At 40.7% G+C, this 24,660-nt stretch overlaps 1 protein-coding gene across 1 annotated transcript; it reads right to left on the minus strand.

Annotated features, from left to right (window-relative positions):
- Positions 1 to 2,112: 2,112 nt before the first annotated feature.
- s100v2 (S100 calcium binding protein V2) lies at positions 2,113 to 15,689 on the minus strand. Its single transcript, XM_034217941.1, has 3 exons — positions 15,480 to 15,689; positions 13,243 to 13,368; positions 2,113 to 3,455 (listed from the first exon to the last, which is right to left on the minus strand). The coding sequence occupies exons 1-3, from the start codon at positions 15,645 to 15,647 to the stop codon at positions 3,279 to 3,281; spliced, it is 471 nt and encodes a 156-aa protein (XP_034073832.1). The 5' UTR covers positions 15,648 to 15,689; the 3' UTR covers positions 2,113 to 3,278.
- Positions 15,690 to 24,660: the final 8,971 nt, after the last annotated feature.

A 24,660-nucleotide genomic window follows, 5' to 3' on the forward strand; every position in this document is an offset into this window, starting at 1 on the left:
GCATCAGACCTGTACTATATTCTAAATGAATGCATTTACAAAGTACACAGGAAAAATCTAAGCGTTAGTCTGGCGGGCAAGTTCATGAGCACCAAGAACCAAGCTGAAGCTGAAAACTTCCGTCAGAGCTTCAACGATCAGCAGGGGGAGGCCTCCTTGCAGGAGCTGAGGCAGGGTCTCAAAGCTTCCAAATTCACCGAGTTCTGTCGCCAGACCTTCCAGTTCCAGCAGTGTAACTACAACTGTGAGAGGTGGGGGCGCTTCTTCATGACTGCAGTGTTTTCCGCATCGGTGTGTAACTTCAGAACCTTCTCGCTTTTCCTCATGAGCGTCATAGGATGTGAAGTAGGCCGCTCCCGAGGGACTGACAGCGCCCTCTGCACAGCATTTGTGGGAGCAGACCACCCCATGGAGACTGACCAACCCTGGCCCGGGCAGCTGCACCGAGGGTTCTACGGCTGCACTGTGGAGAACTTCGAGAAGGCTCCGGTCAGCAGGCAGATCTGGCTGGATGAAGTGGTTTCAAAGGAAAACGCCCTGTACATCAAATCCAAGCAGATGATGAATGCTGTGGACCATGGCGATCAAACTGAGCTGGAAATCTTTGGGAAGGTCAAAGTCATGAATAAGTACGTGTTTTCGTCCTATCTGGAATTCTTCCGAGGTACACCTGAGGGAAAGAAACTCAAGATGGGATGTGCTCCCTCTTTCAATGAGGATTTAAATCCATGATCCTGGCTTAGTGTCTGATAACCGAAGTTCATCTCTTTGTGTTTTTGTGGCATAGTAGGCTCTTGTATTCTTGCATGCATAAAGCTGCATTTACATGATATGGGGTCAAACGTCTCTGCGCTGACCTTGCCGTTGAGTTTCTTTGGAGAGTGCCACCTGACCATGAAGAGCCAATGTTTCTGTTAGAAAAAATAGCCTGTCAAAATGACCAGTAAGATTTCAATTGACCAGACAAATGGGAAATATTGCTGTGGCTGATTTTGAAATATATGTAACCACTGTCAATTAACTCTCCAGCCAGAATAGACAGGAAAGTAAGAAGTAAGTGAGTAAATGTCTGATCACCAGGGTGCATCAGAGCCGCTTTCCAACTTTTTTTGTAGTGCATACGCTGTTGTATAACTAAACAATGTGAACGTGTACGAGAGATGATAAACACTTACTATTCATTTGAATTTGCCGGACTTCTTCAGATCATTCAGGTCAAAGTCCGGTAAATACGGGCTAACAGAAACACTGGTATTCGCTCATCTGCACGCTAAACGTCGAGCAAATGGCCTATCATGTGAATGCAGCTTCTTGTGTTCTGATATGAAACTGCAATAAAGCTTTCCTGATTAGTTTGCTGGCAAAGCCTCAGATTTGATTGTTGCTAGAATAGTGGGCATTCTTCTAATGTGCTAAATTGAAGCATTTAAACTTTCATTTAAGCCCCCCTTTAAATGCATTTCTCTATTATATTTTCAGTCCCCAACCAACGCAACCCTGTTACTCATATTATCAGAATAAAACAGATTAATTTCCTCTCTTTAGTTAACTATTTGTCCGTGCCTTGGCCGCAGCATTACATTCTGCAGCTAGCATTCATTCCTGAGGTAAAGGCTAACATTAGCATTGATTTGCAACCCTGTTACTATAATAAGAGTAATGACAGTTACAGTGCTGCATCTCCTGCAGTAAAATGTATTATCTTCAGTCAAATGTAATGTTTATACATCATTTAGCATGATCTACATGTTATGAATTTATAACTGTATTTTCATAATATCAATTGCCTTTTTTTTATTGGCTCCACGTGGCCTAAGAATGTTAAGGTATCAACAATTAACTCAGAATGAACACAAAGGTGTTACAATTATAGTGAGATCTAGAGCTTAACAGACAATTTAAAAATAGATTATTTGGATTTCAAAGTTCTGGCCAAATCAGTTTTTGTGATGTTTACTACCTGTTTATCAGATACATATCAGAACACTTGGAATATAAAGGATTCGTTTTTTTAAATGTTGATGTCTAAATGTCCTCCAATTCTGGAATGATCCATAAACCATTGAATCTGTGTGAGACGGTGGTTTTAAATCAATAAATGATAGTGACTAATGGCAGTATGGCAGTATTTATTTGTATGTTTATTACATAATTTTTCTTATGCTGTCACACAGGTTTAGAATACAGAGAATAACCAAATATAAATACATAGAAAATGCAAAAGGGTAAAGCATTACTGGTACAAAATGTATAAAAGGACTAAAAAGCACACACTTTGACGTGTTCACCAGAGGGCGGCAAAATCAAACATTTAGGAATAATCCAGAATACACTTTGGTGTTTTTGAGATGTTTATATTCAAAGACAAGGTTAACTCTTGAATTCACTGCATACATTGAATTTGAATAAGTTGGCACAAAACAAGAAAACTCTTAATGTTTCAAAGCTTCTGAAAGTAAAACATGTTCTTCAATGCTTCTAAAGATCTGCCTTCAGATGGAACTCGGGTCAGCAGATTTGACGCGTAAAGTTGACGACACTGTATGAAAACCATATGGCTGCATTTATTAAGTTTGCTAGTGAGATGACCATAAGAGCCTGTTCTTGTTCCTTTTTGTAAGATTACAAATAATGCTGTATAAAACGGATGGAGACCATTTTCAAATGTCAAGCTATAAGAAAATGTGCGTAACGGAGGCCTGTTCATCTTTTCATCGTGTATAGTAAACCATATAGCCACATGAATCACTTTACACATGGGGAAACTGGTATCATATGATGGAAAGTGACACGTTAGTGACTATGACTGTGATAATGCCCAGCTCCTTCTGCACCAGTTACTTTCATTGAAACCATGCCCCAAAAATGAAATTGTCCAGTTCAACCTAACCTGTGCAGTGAAATAAAACGACATAGTCACCAATGGCTACTATCGAGTAAACAAAAGCATGAAGAGAAGAATATTTTTTTTATATGATGAACATCTTTGTTTAAAATACAGAAACATGTAGAAATTACAAAAAATGATGAAAAATAAAAACTAGAGTGACTTTGAATTTGAAATGGTGCAAATTATGCTGGGCAGAATTCCCTCTGGAATAAGAGACCTTAGCATTCAAACACGTTAATGATTTTGTCAGATATGTGGGGAACAGCATTATGTGGGAAGACTAGACTTTATTCTCTTTTATTCGTCTGGCACCTGATTAGAAGAGTGATGAGCACACTGTAACTCTGTAGGAGAGCTCCAGGGTGGAGCTGGGGGCTGACGGAGCCCCTCACAGGACGATGCAGCTGCAGGAGGAGCCCGTCCCGGGGGAGAGGAGGCTGTGCTGGTTGGTGGCTACTGACTGGATTAACCCCCAGAAATGCTTGAAAGAGATGCCCTCGCCGTCACCTACATTCATTTTCTTCAGGATTTCACCAAATCCCTGGTCTGAGCCAATCCCTTGGACCTAAGCGAAGGAGGCAAAAACAATTAGTGTGTTCACTGTATAACCAAACTGTTTTTATTAACAATTCAGCACAAGCTGATAAGGAGAAGAAGGATGTGGTAAGAAAACTAGAGCCAGAGTTCTGACCAGACCCACCCCACCCAGACTAAAGACACTCAAAACATGTTATCTTCTTTTATGATGATCAACAGCCTTTTCTAAATGACCAAATATGTAATTCTGCTAATACCAAATCTAACACTAAAAAGTGACGCACACAGCTGGGAGACCAGGGGACACTAAAAAGTGACACACACAGCTGGGAGACCAGGGGACACTAAAGAGTGACGCACAAAGCTGGGAGACCAGGGTACACTAAAAAGTGACGCACACAACTGGGAGACCAGGGGACACTAAAGAGTGACGCACACAGCTGGGAGACCAGGGGACACTAAAAAGTGACGCACACAACTGGGAGACCAGGGGACACTGAAAAGTGACGCACACAACTGGGAGACCAGGGGACACTGAAAAGTGACGCACACAGCTGGGACCGGAGCGCTTGGTGACGTTCACGATTATAAAGCTGAACAACTGTCTCTTTATTTTAACAATGTGATCACATTACTCCTTCTGATGTACTAAAGATCTGCTGTAAGCTAGCTAGCTAACGTAGCTAACCTAGTCATTTCCATGGATGTATAATAAGAACTGGATACAGCGTGGGAGGCGGGGCCTCATTCATTCCTATGAGAGTTGCTCATTGGCGCATGAAGATAAAATGGCCCAACTTTTGAAAGAGCGAAACGTCACAGATTACCCGTCATGCCTGAGAAGTACCCGTATGTGCGCTCATAGAACATGCGCAATTTTAACCACGCCCACCAAAAGGCTCGTCCACATCAAGCACGTCACACGTGTACACGTAACAGCACCGCACGTTCATGACAGCATGGTAATGACTTGTTGTGATGGATTTGATATGAACAAGGCGGCCGCGGCAGTTAGCAGCTAGCGGCTAGCTAGTAATTATGCTAATGTATACATAAATCGTTATGTACTTTTATATTACACTGATAACAGGATCTAGTGATATCCAAGCAACAGAGCTTAATTTAGCATGACGCTTGTGTGGGTTGTTCATGAAACCACTTGGTAATATACAAATATATCTGTATTTTGAGTTATGATCAATTGTGATTTAAACTTGATCTAAAAAGTAAAGCTGATGATGGATTACTGTGGTGGAGTTAAAATAACAATAGCCTATTTCTCTTTGAAATGTGATTAGTAAAAGTAAAAGGAGTAAAAGGATAGTAACTGTGATTATTCATGTTAAGTAGCCCACAAGTAACTAAAACATATAGTACTTGAAGGAAAGGTGTAAACAAACACTAAAATAAACACTAAAATACAACTTGTTATTTGTTTTTTGACAACAAAGGTTGTTAATTTGTGTATACAACACAGGCTATATACATATATATCAGGGATGCAAACTCATCAGGTATGAAAAAGGTGACAAGGATCCGTGCCCCTCGACCCCACGGAATATTGGCTTTAAAATTAGGAATAACAGAGGATTTTAGCAGTAAGAACAACTAAAGCAGCAGTTAATAATAACAGAAACGCCAAAGAGTCACATCTAGTAGAAATATATAAAAGCATTTATTTTAATTGTGTAGCAGTCAGTTTATAATTTTGGCAGGACTGTTGAGCATTTTGAAAATGTATTTTCATGCCTCTGTGCAAGGCTTAGTCTTTCTATCTGTATAGCCACTGGTGTAAAGTAACTAAGTTAAAAAACTCAACAAATACTTGGGTACAATTTTGAGATACTTGTACTTTATTTAAGTTTGTTCAATGTTTTGCTACTTTGTTCTTCTTCTCCACTACAGTTCAGAGGTAAATGGTGTACTTCTACTCCACTACATGTATTTAATCCCTTTAGTTACTTTACAGATGTGGATGAATGATGTGAAATATAATCAAGTGTTGAATCAGACTTTAGTTCCACCTGGAGTAAATCCACCAGCTACCCTGCAGTATACAAAGTCATTCAAACTAGCTGCTCCTTTACCAGCTTTGAGAACACTTTCATGATCAATCATTATAAAACATATCATATATATTATTCTGAAATGGACCAATCTGCACAACGACTACTTTTACTGTCGCTACTTTCACTATATTTTGATGAGAATACTTTTCTACTTTTACTTGAGGAACATTTTGAATGCAGGACTTTTACTGTAACAGTAACTTCCTACACTCTAGTATTTCTACTTTTACTCAAGTACAAGACCTGAGTACTTCTACTTTTACTAAAGTACAATATCTGAGTACTTCTACTTTTACTCAAGTACAATATCTGAGTACTTCTACTTTTACTCAAGTACAATATCTGAGTACTTTTACTTTTACTCTAGAACAAGATCTGAGTACTTCTACTTTTACTCAAGTACAAGATCTGAGTACTTCTACTTTTACTAAAGTACCAGATCTGAGTACTTCTACTTTTACTCTAGAACAAGATCTGAGTACTTCTACTTTTAATCAAGTACAAGATCTGAGTACTTCTACTTTTACTCTAGTACAAGATCTAAGTAGGCTACTTCTACTTTTAATCAAGTACAATATCTACACTTATACCACCTCTGTTTATAGCCTATGAAAAAACTATTAGAAAACGAAGGCTAAAGCTAACGTTAGCAGATAGTGACAATGTATGCTAGCTAGCTAGCTCAACGATTCATTAAATAATATTGCGACAGAAACATTTGTCTGTTCACATCACGCTCTGCCGCTCCAACAGGGACCTCTGCTCTGGACACCCGAACGGTAAGGCGATATGGGTCCGTTCTTATTGTGCATCCATGGGTAAAGGTAAAACCATGGACTGTATAGAGTGGCGAAGTCACGCCCATCTACTTCCGGTCCATGGGACCTTATTTCGGAAAAATAATGTATTGAAGTCAATGAAGAGAGAAAACTTATCTTTCGATCCCGTTTGAATTGTGCCAAGAATTACACATATGATGTTTGTCAATCTTAAAAAATCATTTCAATGTAAAAAAAGTCACAGTTTGTCGTAAAACTGTTGAAATATAAGACTGAAAAATTCGCAACTAGAAAGACTACAAATCCCAGAGTCGCGTAAGTGATGTCACAATTGTTTTCCTCCACTAAGAGATAGCTAAGATTGATTGATTGATTGATTGATTGATTGAAAAGTTTATTAACAGCTTGTATATTGGGTACAGTACAGTACAGCTCAAAACATACAATTGTTAAGGGGATGCAGACCAGAGAAAGACTTTCGTCTTGTTTACATCAGGGTCCCCCATTTCCAATTCATCATATCATTTAAGACATATAAGACATACAGATGGCTTATTTACAATTTACATACAGCTGGTTTTTTACATACAGATTGCTTATTTACAATTTTCATTTTAGATTTCGTTCTAATACATCCTAACCGGACATTTAAGACATACCAAGTCTACAGATATACAGTTAGTAACAGAGTCTAAAATGCGAGTATATACATAGATGGGGGGGGGGAAGCTGTCCATTGTACGACAGGTTGAGATTTGTACCATTACCGGGGCCAGTTTTGCAATGCTCTCCCCCGAAGGTGCTCTTTAAGAGAGGTTTTGAAGGTAAGTATAGTTTTACTTTCCTTTACAGTTGTGGGAAGAGCGTTCCACCTTGATGTGGCATAATTGCGAAACGTGTATTCCCCCTTTTTTGTGCCAAATCTGGGTTTCACATGATTTGTGGAGCTCCCTCTGGTGTTATGATCATGGTATTCCTTGACCTTTGGGAAGAATGTTGACATGTACATGGGTACCATAGAGGTGTAGTGGATCTTGTAGACCAGGCCCATTGCAAGTAGCTGTACTCTGTCGTCTACTCTAAGCCATCCTAGGTTGTCAAAGTGGGCAGAGGTGAGGTGGGTTCTAGATGAAAGGTCAAGCAGTAGTCTGACCAGTTTATTTTTGCGATGTTTGAAGTTTTATTTTTAGCGCCTTGGAGGTGCTATGGTACCATGACGTGCAAGCATAGTCATAGTACCCTTGAATGAGTGCTCCTGCCAGAGTTTTCAGGGGGTTTTTGTTTACCAGAGAGGAGATCCGGTATAGGAATCTAGTTCTTTGATTGACTTTTTTTATTACATTGGATGCCATTTTGTCACAGGAGAGGTTTGCCTCAAGAATAGATCCTAGGTATGTAATTTCCTTCTTACTTGTGACAATAATGTCGCCCACTGCAACTGAGAAGTCGTCGGATTTGCTGAGATTATGTTTCGAACCGAAGAGAATGGACTCTGTTTTACCCAGGTGTAATGATAATTTATTATCGGCGAGCCAGGTGCAGATTCTGCCGAGCTCGGAGCTGAGGGTTTTTTCAACCTGCAATCTGCTCCTGCCAGAGACCAGCAGGGCTGAGTCGTCCGCGAACAGGAACAAGTTGCAGTCACATGCTGATGACATGTCGTTTGCATAAATTAGGAACAGTAACGGACCTAATATGCTTCCTTGTGGAACACCACAGCTCACTGGGAGGGGGGGGGGGACAGAGTACCGTTTACCTCCACCATCTGTTCTCTCCCCTCCAGGTAGGATTGCATCCAGCTCACCGATAGTTTATCAAAATATCAGCGCCATAAGATAGAATCTATCTATATGGCGCTGGCTAAGATAAGATAACTTTAACAAGATGCCTGTGTGCTTAGTACCAGGTTGTTATCATACCAGCAATGGGTCTTGCTCGTTCTTTCGCTTCCCGTCTGATGAAAGGACCAGGAGTGGCTGGATCAAGTTAGCTACCTAGCTAGTAGCTAGCACGTTAGTTAGCATTACAGCCTTGTCATTTTTATTAGCCTTAACATCAAGTAACCCAACATGTTAAACCGTAAGAGTGGTAGTCATATTTCGTGAACCCTTTGAAGAGTACTGTCACACCGGTGTGATCATTCTATAATACACAATTTGAGCCCGGGGGAGAAATGCTAACGCTACATTAGCATCTGCGATCTTTTCTACTTCACGCTATCTGCACAAATGGTTGACATTAAACATTAAAAAGACCAGGAAGTTCAGAGAGAATCAAAGGAAGGCAAGCAGGCAGCTTTGCATGACATTCTTCTGGACGTGTTTCATTGTGGTGATAGTGAGGGTAGTCAATCCTTTTGTTGACAAGACAGTAGTGACGGCCATCTTGGTGACGTGTGTTGTTCTGCGAGACCAGAGATGTAGTTCATTCAGCGTTTCACACAAACAAATGTGTTACTTCACAGTTTTACGACACATCTTTATTTTTTTGACTAGCAAAATTATCTTTTAAATTGACAAACATCATATGTGTAATTCGTGGCACAATTCAAACGGGATTGAAAGATAATCTTTCTCTCTCCATTGACTTCAATACATAATTTTTCCGAAATAAGGTCCCATGGAGGTCCACCGGAAGGGGAGGGACTTCGCCACTCTATATATAAATGGACGTAGGGTCCGTGACGTCACCCATAGGATTCTGCAGAGTTGCAGAGAAGCCCTTAGTAGGCGGAGTCGGCCACTAACGGATCGACAGTGACGTCAGAGTTCAACTCCCGCCTGCTCCAAATAAGGGCAAAGAGGCGGAGCCGAGGCGGGACCTCCTGCCACCGAGACCAAGCTAAGCTAACATGCTCCCCATCTGCACACTGCCGTGGCATTTTACGTTTCTAAGGTAAGCGGACATGAAACTATTCAGCAAAACTATAAATAATAATCTAAGTTATTGAGTGTTTAGCATAATACTTCAGAATCTTAAAATCCCTTAACGTTTGTATGCAATTGTGCTAAATTCAACACTGGAATCAAGCAAATATGAATATGTTTGCATGACAATAGTTATTTATATTTTGATATCACTTAACTATACATCTAGATCCTTGACTTTAGACAAACAATTCAAAAGACAAAATGTATTTAAAGACCAATCTTTATTTGAATGTGCCTCTTAACCTGAGATATTAGTTATACAGTAATAGTATTGACAATCTAAAAAAACTGAGCAACTCAACAGTCAACTTTATATTTCTTATTGTCTAAAGCATTTATTATTTTCATTTTCCCCCTCTCATATTCAGTGTGGACAGATTGAGACAGCATGGTGTCCAGAGAGCTGCAGAGACTTCAGGGAGAAACCTCCATGTGATGGACGTCCAGTCTGTTGGTTTGGAGAGGACTGAGGGTCTTTCCTTAGCGAGGAGGACCAGGCCTGATAGAGGAGCCCACGCTGGGCAAAGCTGATACCAACTGCACAGGCCTAGTCTGTCACTTTATTTGACTAAATGTGTTCACTTATACATTTAATAGGTTTACACCTTCTGTCCATATGTGCTTTTTATTTAAAACATTTGATTAACTTTTGGTTCACATTTCAATAAATTGTATTTGTGTTTGCACTCCTTTTGTCCATTATTCTTTCTGAAAATGTTAGATTACACATTCACATCTGACTGAAGATTGGCCCCATTTATTTGTGACGTTGCAAACTCTGCAGTACAAGGCACAAGCGATGTGAAGCTCATAAAGTGAGGCAAATAGAAATAATCAAATGATGGAGTGTAGATGTGGAAATAGCTGCATTCGATCAGCTGACTGTGTTTTCACAATAAAAGTAGTTTCTTAGTGAATGTCCTGTACTGGTCTTAAAATCTCATAACATCAGCTTTTAATGTTCCTCTTGGATGTTCTTCTTGACCCTCAGAGAAGGAGAACATGTCGTGTCTTTCAGGCATGTCCTTTCCTAACAAAAATGACAGGAAACATAAAACATATTATTGCAGAACAAGTGTGTTATTTATGAAAGCGGTGTGTTTGTGTGTTTAGGGGCTGTAGATATAATTATTTTGTAATTGTAATGTTTTTTTTTTATTTCAACAGTGAGCTACAAAGACAATCAGATTATGAATGAACAATATGAAGTTCATCAACATTGAAATATATGTTATTATCAAAATAATATTTAACTGTTATCAAAACGTAGTGCAACTGTAGAAGCTTGCTCTGTTGTCTCACTGAAAGAATAACTTTTACCACGTTTTTTACAGACAATATTGAGATATAAATAGTAGCAGTTCTCACTATGTGTTAAATATCTTTGCCTTCAATACATTACATTAGAAAGCTGACAAAGTCATATTGCTTGTTATCATCTAAATGTAACTTTTTGCATGGAAAAAACCCTCAACTTAACTGATGTGTAGGTGATCTAGTATTTAGTATTGTTTAATGGAATGTATATCAGTGTATTAAAGTCAATACTTCATTTATTTAAACCAATATCTTTCTTGATTCTTTGTCTGGTCCAGCCTGTCTGCATCACCTGGACACCTTAAACAAACAGATATATATGTAAAGTACCATGTGTACAAACAATATAACTGATTATCTTCTGTTGAACATGTTGGATTGTGTATTGTCCGAGTCAGGGTCCTTTTTATTTTACTGTAACTTTGGAAGTTGTGTTACCAATGCTTACTGTTTATTTGATACCCATTTGGTAATGCAATTAATAAAAACAACAAGGTTTGGGTTCGTTCTTCAGATGACTGTGACGTTAACGTGTAAGCTCAATAATGAACTCCAGCTCAATCAACCATATTGTAATATCTAAGTAATCATCTTGAAATATGACATTAATAATTGTAATATACACACATCTTATTGTGAGGTTGATTTCACATACACTACTTCGACGTTAGCTTGTCTACATACTTGAGCATAGCCAATTTAAATTAACCTTAGCGATGCATACAGTTCCTACCTACATAATAAAATATCTCTCTAAGTTACAAGGATGACCTTATTTTATAACCTCAAACAGAAGCCGTTTGTTCTACAGTATTATCCCACTTAACGCTTAACACTTGTCTATTTCGTTTTAACCTTTACATATACAGTCTATGGTTTTAACTTGGAGGCTACGATTAGCATAGTTAGCACCGATGTAGCTACCACTAGCTTACACGCTAACCCAAGCCTTAACATTCATTACGTAGCTGATTAAAATCATTAACACATAAATAAGTACTCGATTTTCACTTACCGCAAAACCGCATGCATGCACCGTCTGTTTCAACCGCAGAGCGAGTCACAATAGCCCGATATATAAGCATGAAGAACAAACAACCACGGCCGGCTTCAAGTTGTGTTCCCTGGATGAGCTGAGCATGCAGAGTCCCAGTAGCTTCACGGAGCAGGTAGCAGAGAGACAAGAAGCTAGCAGCAGCACTCACTTGACAGAGAAGACACTCAATGTGACCACGCCCTAATTTATGCAAAAACTTTAAGACCTAATATAAATAAAAGGGTCGTGTTAGAAAACAATTCACTCACAGATCCATAATCATGAAGGTGGAATCTAACTATATTCATAATAATATCTATTGCATCCATGGGTAGAAACATGTTTTTTTATGCTGTAAAGTTGGGCATTTTAACATGGGGGTCTATGGAAATTGCTCCTTTCTGCAGTCAGTCCCTAGCGGCCAATATATGAACTGCAGTGTGTGGCACTTCCGTATTGGCGTCCCGGCTCTTCCCCAGAGTTTGCCGCTTGGGTAAAACGCATGTAGTACTGAACTCGTAACATAAACGTGCCAGGCGGTGCGGTCCCGTGGGTTAGATGCACGTTCATAATGCAGAGGGAAATAACTCTCAGAATAACGTTATTAGCACATTTTTACAACTTGAGGAACGAATGTTTTTAATAAGGGCTATACAAACGTTCATACTGGGTAGTTTATTTAGTTTATAAAAGATTATCCAACGAGTTACAGACCACTCTTTCCCAATGTAAGTCAATGGGAAAAAGGGTTTCCGGGCCCAGCAACCTAACGGAAGTGTAGTACCGCCATTTGGCCACAACAAATATTTTCCTCAGAGTCCGGCGCACTTCCTGGGGGCTTGGTCATTTCAGATATACTGACAAACACTTACAGTTATGAGACAGACTAACTCTGCAACAGAGACAGTTGTTCAGCTTTATAATCCTGAATGTCACCAAGCGCACCTTCCCAGCTGTGTGCGTCACTTTTTAGTGTCCACTGAGGCCTGTACTACGAAGTCAGATCGTGTCTTAGACGGGGCAGTGATATCATAAACCTGTTAATGTACGCATTCAAACCTTACAGGTGCAGCTATGTTGCTTTTATCCTGGATAAAGTGTTTAAGTCATGGATGTTTAAAGTTTAACTTCTTCATATTTGTCTAATATTATAGTTGACTTTTCTTTCAGGAAGTATGACGCTGCGCTGTCAGTACGCTTGTCCATGTTTGTGATTGGTCAAATGTTGCTAACCCCGCCCCTTTCATGTGAACGCGCACTCAGCTGGAGAGAGAAACCCTGGCATTGAGTTACCGAGTTGATAACCAGCGTCGTAGGACAGCTTAGTGAGATCGCGTTTGTTAGGGTTAGTTAAGCCAGATAACTCAAACATATCCAGGGTCTGTTGAACTGGATTCGTAGTACAGGCCTCTGGTCTCCGTGTTTTGAGCTTCTTGCAGCGTTTTGATTATGCAGCGAATGTGTTTTCAAGTTGGTGAATATGTTTCTTAATGTACATGTTCTGGCCCTTTTTATATCTGCATCGTTTCTGAAGCTGCAGCCAATTCTCCTGTGGAAGTGTTTGGGGGCGTTGTTACGCTGTTGCACCGGTCGGCCGCCGTACCGGACAGAATATAATATAACATATAATGTGTGACTGAGCAGACATACAGAGAACATACACATAGAGCAGTTTTATATTTACCATGTTAGGCATCTGGGAGGACAACAGATTTTTAAATTCATCAGTTTTCAGGGTTGGACCATTGTCAGCCGAAGCAGAATGGAACTTTGAGACCAGCGTGTCGATGGCCTTCTCCAGGTCTGAATACTGGGAGAGGACAGAAGGGAAAAGAAGGTCATCACAAGTTAAAGCTGAGCAGCGAGTCAACGGACAGCCTTTCTGCTGAAGTGGGACATTTCTGAATTTTACTTTTGTAAGAGCTTTTGATTTATTGAATCCAAGCAAGACCTAAAGAGAATTTCCACAAATATAACAAAACATATTCTTAAATTATTTTCTATTTAAGGTTTAAGGATAGTTTCCTATAGGTAAACTATTTAGTTAAAAGCTATATTGTGTTTTTTGATATTACTATGTTTCAAATGATAATGTGGAAACAATACTACGATGTGAAAGTGTTATATTGTACAAAACACATGTGTCTGAAAACTTATTTAGGTTAATTTGAGCATGTTTACCATCAAAACATAATATTATCATCAAATAATTGATCATATATTATTTTATGTGTTCCTCCTGGGCCATACTCGTTTGACAGGCTGAAGCTTATAGAGTCAGAGCTGTTAGGCAATCTGTTTGAATAAGACATGAACGAGATCCGCCCTTAACCGTTTGCTAATGTTAAGTTTCTTCATGTGTTTAACCAAGTGGAAAAAACTATCTACCAAATCTTTGTTTAGTATTTAATATGGAGCTAGTTTCCACCAAAAAATACTTTTAAGTCACTAGTTTTTATTGTTTAGTCAAGGAAAATTCCAGTGTTTGAAGTATTCATTGTTTTCCTGGCCACTTGGAGGAAACACCACATGAAGGCATTACAATGAATTTGTTAGGAAACAGATGCTTATAATACACAGAGCGTCCATCTGTTGAGTATCAAAGATCCCTCTTCCAGCTCTGGGTTTGGTCTCCTCACCTCCTGAGCCAATCTGTCTCTAGCTGCTAAACCTTTTCTGTAATGAGTACTTTTACTCCTCATACTTTAAGAACATCTTTGTCATCATACTTTTACTTAAGTACCATTCTTGATGCATTACTTTGACTTGAAATAGAGTATTTGTACAGTGCGGTATAAGTACTTTTACTCAGGAAAGGTATCGGAATTTTTTATTTACTGTCTCTTACATCATTTTCTGTGAAACAGCTCTATTAATAAACTGTAATTGTGCTCTAAAAGTATGAGGTGAGAGTGTCAGAGTGCAGCGACATGCAGTGCTTTGGCTGAGTGTTGATGTGAATGTGGCTTAACTCAGCATTAAGGACAGTTGTATTGCTACAGTTATTCAGTGCATGTGGGCCAACAGCTTCTCAAACCACACCCTTAGTGACGGAGCAAGCTGCTGCAGGCCCACTGCACCTCAGCAGAAACTGTCCTCACATCAGCCGGGTTTCACAAGGTTCAGATGAGTGGATCACAGGACTGACGCATGAAAATGGTTATTTGCAAAAAAATAGCCACTTTGTTTTTTACTTTTATCAGACATTACAAAGTGTGTAAGCATCGGGGATAAAGTCTCAGTGGGAATAATTAAAGACATACTCATGTTTTTGTTGGACTGCCCATTACCACACCCTATCCTTACGACTGCTACAGCTCATCTGAAACTGTACCTCATTGGAAACTTTGTTTTAAATAGTTTTATTTTTAAGTCTTACAGTGCCAATGGGGTTTGGTCCTGTGAGGAACATTTTGAATGTGGGACAGACAATGTGCCACATGAGAGATTATGAATCATAGTTTCCGAAGGAATATCATGTAGCACAATGACAAAGGTCCTGTAATAAAGAGGAAGCCATGCTGCATGGAGGGCCAGGGCCTACAGGTGATCAGATACACTGTATATGCCTCGCTCCCATACACACAGCTAGCTGTCTGTCGCCCAGGATCACGGCGGTTAGCAGTCTGCTACAGGAACGTTACTGTCACAGGGAGGGGCCGCAGCTCCAGGCTCTTAAAGCCGAGCAGAGACGCTCACACGGCGGATAAAAAGTGCTCTCTGTCCGGGGAGGCTGTGCTCGGCCCGGGCCTCAGTAGACAACTGTTCTGTAATGGTTCCGCTCACTTTTACAATCCAGCTGCGCATTCTTTCCTGACACCACGATCAAACTCAACAACTAACACAACTTCATGTAAAGTTCATACGTTAGCATTCCTAACCCGTGTCGAGATTTACTCTAATAAAAGTTGTATTTCTTACCTGAGACATGTCGACTGTTAGTTTCACTGCGAGATTATCCCCTCTGTCTGCCTGCCTGTCTGTCTGTGAGTTTGTGTGCGTGTGGTTACTGACAGTCACTAACTGGCAACCTTCCTGGATCCTCCCTCTGCATGAGAGAAAGCCAGGAAGAAGAAGAAAAAGGAGCATACATGATATGTTGGCAGCCTCCACTCTATGTGTGGTGTGTGTGTGTGTGTGTGTGTGTGTGTGTGTGTGTGTGTGTGTGTGTGTGTGTGTGTGTGTGTGTTTGGTGCTGTGTGGACACACTACATGTGAGAGTAAAGGAGTGTATAAAGTGTGTGTGGATGTTATAAGGAGCAGATTACTTTCAGCAGACTCTCATTCCACATCTGGAAAGCTTTAGTCAAAGTTGGACGCTTTACGCAATAGTGTGTGCATGTTGAGGCTGGCACTGCTGATCCTGTCCCTCTGTTAACCTGTTCACTGCTGATCCTGTCCCTCTGTTAACCTGTTCACTGCTGATCCTGTCCCTCTGTTAACCTGTTCATAACAGCCAGAGGTGGGAGAAGTACTCAGATCTTGTACTTCAGTGTAGGAATACTCAGTTACAGTAAAAGTCCTGCATTCAAAATGTTACTCAAGCAAAAGTAGAAAAGTATTTGCATCAAACATACTTAAAGTACCAAGTGGGATAGTGTGCTGATCTTGGGATCAGGGGAGCACAGGTTCAAACCCCACTGCAGTCAGCATGCCGTTGTGTCCCTGAGACACTTCATCCCAGATTGCTCCTGTGGGGATTACTCAAAGTATTGAATGTAAGTCGCTTTGGATAAAAGCGTCTATCAAGTAACATGTACTGTAAAAGTAGTCGTTGTGCAGATTGTTCCATTTCAGAATAATATATATATGTTTTATAATGATTGATCATGAAAGTGTTCTCAAAGCTGGTAAAGGTGCAGCTAGTTTGAATGACTTTGTATACTGCAGGGCAGCTGGTGGATTTACTCCAGGTGGAACTAAAGTCTGATTCAACACTTGATTATATTTCACATCATTCATCCACATCTGTGAAGTAACTAAAGGGATTAATACATGTATTGGAGTAGAAGTACACCATTTACCTCTGAACTGTAGAGGAGAAGAAGTGCAAAGCATCAAATGGAAATACTCAAGTAAAGTATAAGTGTCTTAAAACTGTACTTAAGTAGAGTACTTTAGTAAATGTACTTAGTTACTTCCCCCCTCTGCTGCCAGCTGATCATGTCACCAGATCTGCTCTCATATTGCGGATCAACAGAGGGCAGACTTTATGTGAAACTGAAAGCTGTTGGGTCAATTTGAGATGGAATCAGAGAGGGAGAAGGGAACAGGCACAACCACGTTCTTTCTGTTTGGTTGTATGATGTCAGTGGGCTGGGTGCACACGTGACACGGGGGAAGCTTGGTTCAAATGAACCACAAGAATTTAGCTGAAGACAAAAAAGTGTGAAAGAATGAACAGAATTTCAGCAGATCGTCAGCCTGAACTAAAAGGAGAGCGTGGATGACTTAGAGGTGAAGGATGTGTCACAACATATCATATACATTATTCACATTTAATTATTTACATGGTCAGAACCCACTGCCCCCCCCCCTCTCATACACACCTTCAGGTCCTTAAATTGGTTGGTGCCACACCCAGTCAAAGAAGCCACAATGAATTGCTTTAGAGACCTTCAACCTTTCAGTTACCAATGTTACTGCCCCGAGCAAACACACACACACACACACACACACACACACACACACACACACACACACACACACACACACACACACACAATATCCAGTTCCCATTATCCCAACGCATGTTTTCCAAAATATGTTTTTGGGAACACACTCACTGTTTTCTTTCGTGAGTCAAACTCCAAAAAGTTAAATCATTTTCAATTTGAAACAACACATCTGCAGAAGGCTTCATATGTTAATGAGTGGAGCAGAGATGATGACAGCAGATGTTCTGCAGGCCATGAGCAGAGAACACATGTATACGTGAAGTCAGTGAGAGGATGTGAGCAGAGCGTGAATCATATCTCTGGATTGATCACAAGGACATGAGTAAAAAAGGCCAGGGGACATAAAGTGGTGCAGGAATGAGTCCTGAAACCCGGATATGAGTTGGCATTTTGCCACTTCCTGGACTTCAAGTGGGAGCAGAACATCAGCTCCCTCCTTGAAGAAGCCAGACAGAGGATGTTCTTCCTGAGGCTGCTGAAGACATTCAACGTGCCAAAGACGATGATGGTGAACTTCTACACCTCCATCATGGAGCACCCCCCCCCCCATCACCATCTGGTACGCTGCAGCTACAGCCAAGCATAAGGGCAGGCTGCAGTTTGCCATATGGTCAATTATCCATTCTCCTTAGTGTTTTGCTTTTAAGGTTCTTTATATTTTTTTTAATTTAAATTTGGCATAAATACTTGTCTTTATTCTTTTTTTTAATGCTGCCTAGTTTCATAAAAATTAAATTATACATATTGGCCCGTCTCAGGTCGGTTAAATTAAATCCTTGCAATGACAGGCTACAGATGCGGACACACACACACACACACACACACACACACACACACACACACACACACACAAACACACAAACACACATATATATATGTATATATTTATATAAATATATACAATTTCAGAATCAAACAGAGCACTCTCATAATAACGTAACACTATCCGAGACGGGAGTGGCTATATACAGGACCGTCCTGTACACAACGCCAAATGACTATATACAGGAGCGTCCTGTACACAACCCTCTGAAATGGCTATATACAGGACGGTCCTGTATACAAGCTCCGAAATGGCTATATACAGGACCGTCCTGTAAACAGCTCTCTGAAATGGCTATATACAGGACCGTCCTGTATATAGCCATTTCGGAGCTTGTATACAGGACGGTCCTGTATATAGCCATTTCAGAGACCTTATATACAGGACGGTCCTGTATATAGCCATTTCAGAGGGTTGTGTACAGGACGGTCCTGTAGCCATTTCAGAGACCTTATATACAGGACCGTCCTGTATGTAGCCATTTCAGGGCTTCTGTGCAGGACCGTCCTGTATATAGCCATTTCAGAGAGCTGTGTACAGGACGGTCCTGTATATAGCCATTTGGCGTTGTGTACAGGACCGTCCTGTATATAGCCTCGGCCATCAGAGACTGGATATATCTCTCTGGTCGCTACAATCAGTGGCGTTTTCTCCCGGAGGCCAAGGGAAGCCAGGCTTCCCCTGTTTTTTCGGATTGTAGTTATAATTTAAATAAATAAATACAAACACTTTGTTTTGTTTCGATAATTCTCCTTTGCTGTGTGTTGCTGCCGGCCCGTCTCTCCCCCATTCTCATTGAGTATTTTACAAAGAGTGAAACAAACAGCGCCCCTCTAGATGTTATGGTGAAACAGTAGATTGCACTCACTGTTGCGAGAGGAGGCCAGCCGAATCTAGCTTCCCTTGGTGAAAAAAAATGGAGGGATTGACCAATCAGATGAGGCCCACGTGATGCCCCTGCCAACCTGTGATTGGTCAGGGCCATGCCAAGGGAAGCTAGCCGCCTCTTGCTTCCCTTCAGAGGCGGCTGGCGGCTGGCGATTTGATTGGACACTGCCATCCAATCAAATCACATCAACATCAGTTTTAATACTGTAACTGTCATCACCGCCGTTAGAAATTATCAAGCAAATTAAGCATTATGGAGGGTGGAGATTTGGCGTACTTAATCAAACATAACTTTACTAAACTTCCGCTACAGCAGCAACTACAAATTAAATCAGATGACAGGCCAATGCCCGCACTCGAGCTGTGTGTACGCAGAGGAAAAAGGGAGAGAACCGGACGTTCAATGAGGACAATTATGTCCGCACGGAGTGGCTAACTGGAAGCGCTAAACTTCAGCGTCTAATTTGCTGGCCATGTCTTCTTTTTGACAAGGATTCGTGCTCCCTGAACAATCCTTGGGCAACTTCAGGATTCATCGACCTTGCCAACCTGTCACGGGCAATTGAGAGGCACGGTAAATCCAAAAATCACATAGATTGTGTGATTGTCTGCATACATTAATAAGTAAAATGCTTAAATTAATAAGGAGAGAGTTTCAGCTGGAGAGTGCGTGCGGACCTGTCGGTTAGATAACAGGCGTGTGCAAGTCCTGCATCTGTGTGATACAAATGTGTGTCAAATGATACCGGGCGCTGTAATCACTCATCTGGTTACGTTATTGACCACCCCCCGACCCAAAAAATGGGCTTCCCCTACATTTTTCCCCACGCCACGCTACTGGCTACAATGAGGACAACAAATTATGGGCCAACAGTTTTATTTACAAGTATTGAAAGTAAGCAGAGGACACCAAACCAACTGAGACCTGTCTGTCCACAGCATCTACGCACACACTGTACCACACACACGCACCTACAGCTAACAGCCTAACAGCCGTTGTCTATTTTATTATGTGAAGCACTAAATGGTTTTAGAAAAATATCGACTCTTTGTTTGTAGATATCTACTAAACTACAGCAAATAAAGAGAGTAGGCCTGTTATACTGAGTGATATATAGTATACACACTGCTCTGCTTTCTACACGGACCTCACAGCTGTTCTCACTGGAAACATCGCATCGCTATGAGAGCAGTTAATACAATAATATCCAGGAGATGCATGCAGAGCTGTCATTGGCTGAGAAAAGTCCGGCCTTGCGACACGACTCTTTGAAACATCTCTGTTGCCGGAAATGCATCCACGAAGGAGCCGTGGAGGACCGTGGAGGTTATTATTATACATCCATGTGGAGGACCCAAGCCCCCAGGAAGTGCGCCGGAGACTGATGAGAATATTCGTGGTGGCCAAACGGCGGTACTACACTTCCTTTAGGTTGCTGGGCCCGGAAACCCTTTTTCCCATTGACTTACATTGGGAAAGAGTGGTCTGTAAATCGTTGGATAATTTTTTTAAAACTAAATAAACAACCCAGTATGAACACTTGTATAGCCCTTATTAAAAACATTCGTTCCTCAAGTTGTAAAAATTTGCTAATAACGTTATTCTGAGAGTTATTTCCCTCTGCATTATGAACGCGCATCTAACTCACGGGACCGCGCCGCCCGGCACGTTCATGTTACGTGTTCAGCACTACATGCGTTTATCTTTACCCATGGATGCACAATAACAACGGACCCATATCGCCTTACTGCGATCCCACGGAGCTTTAATAATGGATATATTGCACATGTTTGCTGTAATTCATCATTTGTATAATATTATACTACATGGGCTGTATGATGTAAATCTTGTACCGTAAATGTTGTATTAAATAAAGTTAATATTACCGACGTTAGATTAACGTCCCTGTAGGTTATTATTGCACTAAGAAGCTTATTGCACTATATATATATATATATATATATATATTCTGTTCTATATATATATATATATAGTGCAATAATTATTTCATGCTAAATGAAGCTTTGTTGGATATCACTAGATCCTGTTACAGCGTAATATAAGTACATAACGACTGATGTGTACATTAGCATAATTACTAGCTAGCCGCTAGCTGCTAACTGCCGCCTCGTTAATATCAAATCCATCATAATAACAATCCATTACCATGCTGTCATGAACGCACGGTGCTGTTACGTGTACGCAAATTGACGTGCTTGATGTGAACGAGCATTTTGGTTAAAGTTGCGCATGCGCTATGAGCGCACATACCAGGGTTGCCAACTCTCACGCATCTGGCGTGTGACACACGCTTTCACTCTCAATCTCACGCTCTCACGCTGCCCAAACTATTCTCACGCCAAAAAACAAGAATACCGAAGACTAGAAACGGTTTTGAAAACTGTTGTGACGTAGTGATCGTCTTCTCAATAGAACATCTTTGATAATGTCTTCTGGCCAATCAGAATCAAGATAACGGCGTGGTGTTGTTGCAGGAAGTCCCGACGAAGAATACTTTTTCTGTAGTACATCTCTATATACATCGATACAATATTACGTGTTGATAGAAATCAACACGTAATGAAATAAGACCCCACGGTTTGATGATTGATAGGTGTGTGGGCTGTCTTTCATTTTGACACACAGAACAATGGGGGCTATCCACCCTTATCCACAATGTAAAGTCATTCACAGCCTCTTCTCTCTGTGAGGAGCAGCAGGTTCAGCTTTCAGAACAAAGTAACAAAAATGGCATTCATTTTTTTAAATATGTCGTGTAGTAGGCTAATAGATTTATTTATTTTTCTTCTCAAGAGAGTACCAGAATGTGTATTTTATGTTAGTATTTCAAAAAATCTCCTGGGGGAGAATCCCCCCAGACCCCCCTGCAGGGGTTGGGTTTTCAGCATGTCAACTCTTTCACCTGTGGGGAAGTTGCAGGTTTGGCTCCAGGTCGCCCTTTTTATTTACTACAAGACAAATGTGCCTTTTTATTTCATACAGTTCAATTTGGATTGAGACAGGGGAATAATCTAAACCTCACGCATGGCGTTTCACTGTCAAGGGGAGCGTGTATGTAATTACATTGCAAATACTGACTTGAGCCCCACCACTGTATGGGTTAGCCCTACCATAGATTACCCAACAAAAATACTCTTTCGCAACTGCCGACCCGTATTGCGCATGCGCAGATCTAAGATCCAGTAGAAATGATAAAAAAGAAAAAGTCTGCTGCTTATTGTTCTACTAGGCCAAAATAGAGTGTGTTAATTAACATATTTGGCAGTTTGGAGTAAGTCTGTAGATTTGTGTGTGTTTCATGTATAGGCCTCTCACGATAATTAATTTTGTTGGATACATTTTCCCGGAAATTATTGCGATAAACGATAATATTGTCGGCACCGTTGTATGACCATTTTAGACCACTGACATAATGATAATATATAATAATAATTCAAGTAGGCCTACATCCTTTCAAACTGCTAGTCACATCCTCATGAAAATGGAAATGTATCGAGTTCATTTTTATTTATCATACGATGATTGAATTAATTGCTTATCGCGACAGGCACACAATAAAACAGTGGAAACAAACATGTGTTTGACTTTCATTAGTGAATGAAACTTTGTGCCCTTTATCTGTGTCCAATATTGTGTATTTGTATATATTGTATATATATCCTATATATATGCTATGGTCCCGCTACTGACACGATAGCAGTCATTTCGTGCGCATATGTGTAATCAAACCCATGATATCAAAATCTCACTCCAGCCAGGTACCCAAAGTTGGCAACCCTGACATACGGGTACTTCTCAGGCATGCCGGGTAATCTGTGACGTTTCACTCTCTCAAAAGTTGGGCCATTTTATCATCATGCGCTGAGGCCCCGCCTCCCACGCTGTATCCAGTTCTTATTATACATCCATGTGGAGGACCCATCAGTGTATCCTCGGTTCGAGCTCCTCCAGAGAGCCTCCTCGATGCTCGATCCTCGGTCCTCGAAGTGCATTTAGAGAAATGAGATGTCCTTCAACATGGCGCACTGAAATTCATTTCCGGGTCACTACCGGAGGACCAAGGAGTCGAGGAGGGGGATTTGATGAAATGAGAAAGGGCCAAGGAAACCACGAGAAGCAGGGAAATGAGTTTTAAGAGCAATGGGACGTCCTTTCCTCCGGAGCGTCACGTGAAGCGACGTCCGTTTGTGATGACGCCGCACAGCTGTTCGTCTGACAGCAGGCTTGTTTGAGACAAGCGAGACCTGCGCAGTTGCGATCAACGTCTTGCTAGTGCGTTGCATGATGGTTAGTCATTTTGTCCGACTTGCTCTGGAGGCTCGCCTACATGAGACGTTGAAATCTCGCGGGACAAAGACGCCCGCCTTGAGAGCGAGGCGCGGCGAGGCGGCGCAGTTCCTCTCCACGGGCTGCGGAAGCGAAATGCTTGATGGGAAACGACTCGCTGATATCTCGAGCTGAGCGCTCATTGGTGGTTTTTACCACGTGCTGCTGATGAAACTCTCCAATTGGCTCGGCAAAAGTTTGTTGTTGTTTTGTGTCAGTTTTACGTCGCCACATCCATTCCCATTTTTCATCATTGTTCCACATTGTTCCAATGTTTATCATCATGAAATTAATATCTATATATGTTATACTATACTTGCACTGCTTACCGTTTTCATACTTTATATATCTTAGCATATTCATACTGCTCTCAGGCTGATATCTAGTGTATTCATACCCCTCACTGTTTATTCATCATTCAATTAATTCTATATTTTATTCTGTAGATTGTGTACATTACTTTTCACTTTACTGCTTGTTGCACCTGGTTAGAAGCTAAACTGCATTTCGTTGTCTCAGTACCTGTAATATGTGCAATAACAATAAAGTTGAATCTAATCTTGAGCAGGAACAAATGTATTTACTTAGTACATATCTGACATGAACGATTAAACACATGTGTGCATTCTTTATAAATGCAAACCGAGTCAAGCCGACTCCGGAGGTGGCGGTATGCACCTTAAAGTTGTTTGTAATCCGCCAAAAAACGGAGAGAAGAAGAAGAAGAAGACGAAGCTGACTCCGAGCTGTCCGACTTCAGGCGAGCTTTTTGAGACCTCCCCCGGCTGCGATCGGCTATTCTCGTCTACTTTCGAGGCGAGCCGCAACGCGTCTCAAACAAGCCTAGTAGCTCTGTCCCCGTTATTTCCACAAACACCCCCGCCTCTGTTAGTACACATTAACTGACACAAACATTTGTATCATCTGTTGTAGACCCAAATAAATAAAATAAAATAAAAACTCATTCTCAAAAAAGATGAACGCCATTCTTAAAATGTATAAACGAACATTAGTTGGATTAATATTGATTAGAGTGCACAAAATAAATAAAATAATTGAGAGAAGAAAAAGAGATATGTTATCTATCAAAACCCAGTTAGATTAACATTCATTGGATTGCACACTTTGTTTGTTTGTGTGGATATGTAGCACATTAACATTTTAATAGCACTTAATGACTGACTGAATGGAAATGACGATAAATGAAAATGTAAAACGAAAAAAGTAATCATGAAAATAATTCCAACAAATGAATACAATTATTTTTGACCACTTAGTTGTTCAGATAAATCACATATTTGTAACTAAATGAAACATGAATTGAAACAAAACACGGTATAAACTGAGGAGTGACTCCCGTGAGGT

This window comes from Gymnodraco acuticeps, unplaced genomic scaffold (genome assembly GCF_902827175.1).
Source record: "Gymnodraco acuticeps unplaced genomic scaffold, fGymAcu1.1, whole genome shotgun sequence".
Taxonomy (NCBI): Eukaryota; Metazoa; Chordata; class Actinopteri; order Perciformes; family Bathydraconidae; genus Gymnodraco; species Gymnodraco acuticeps.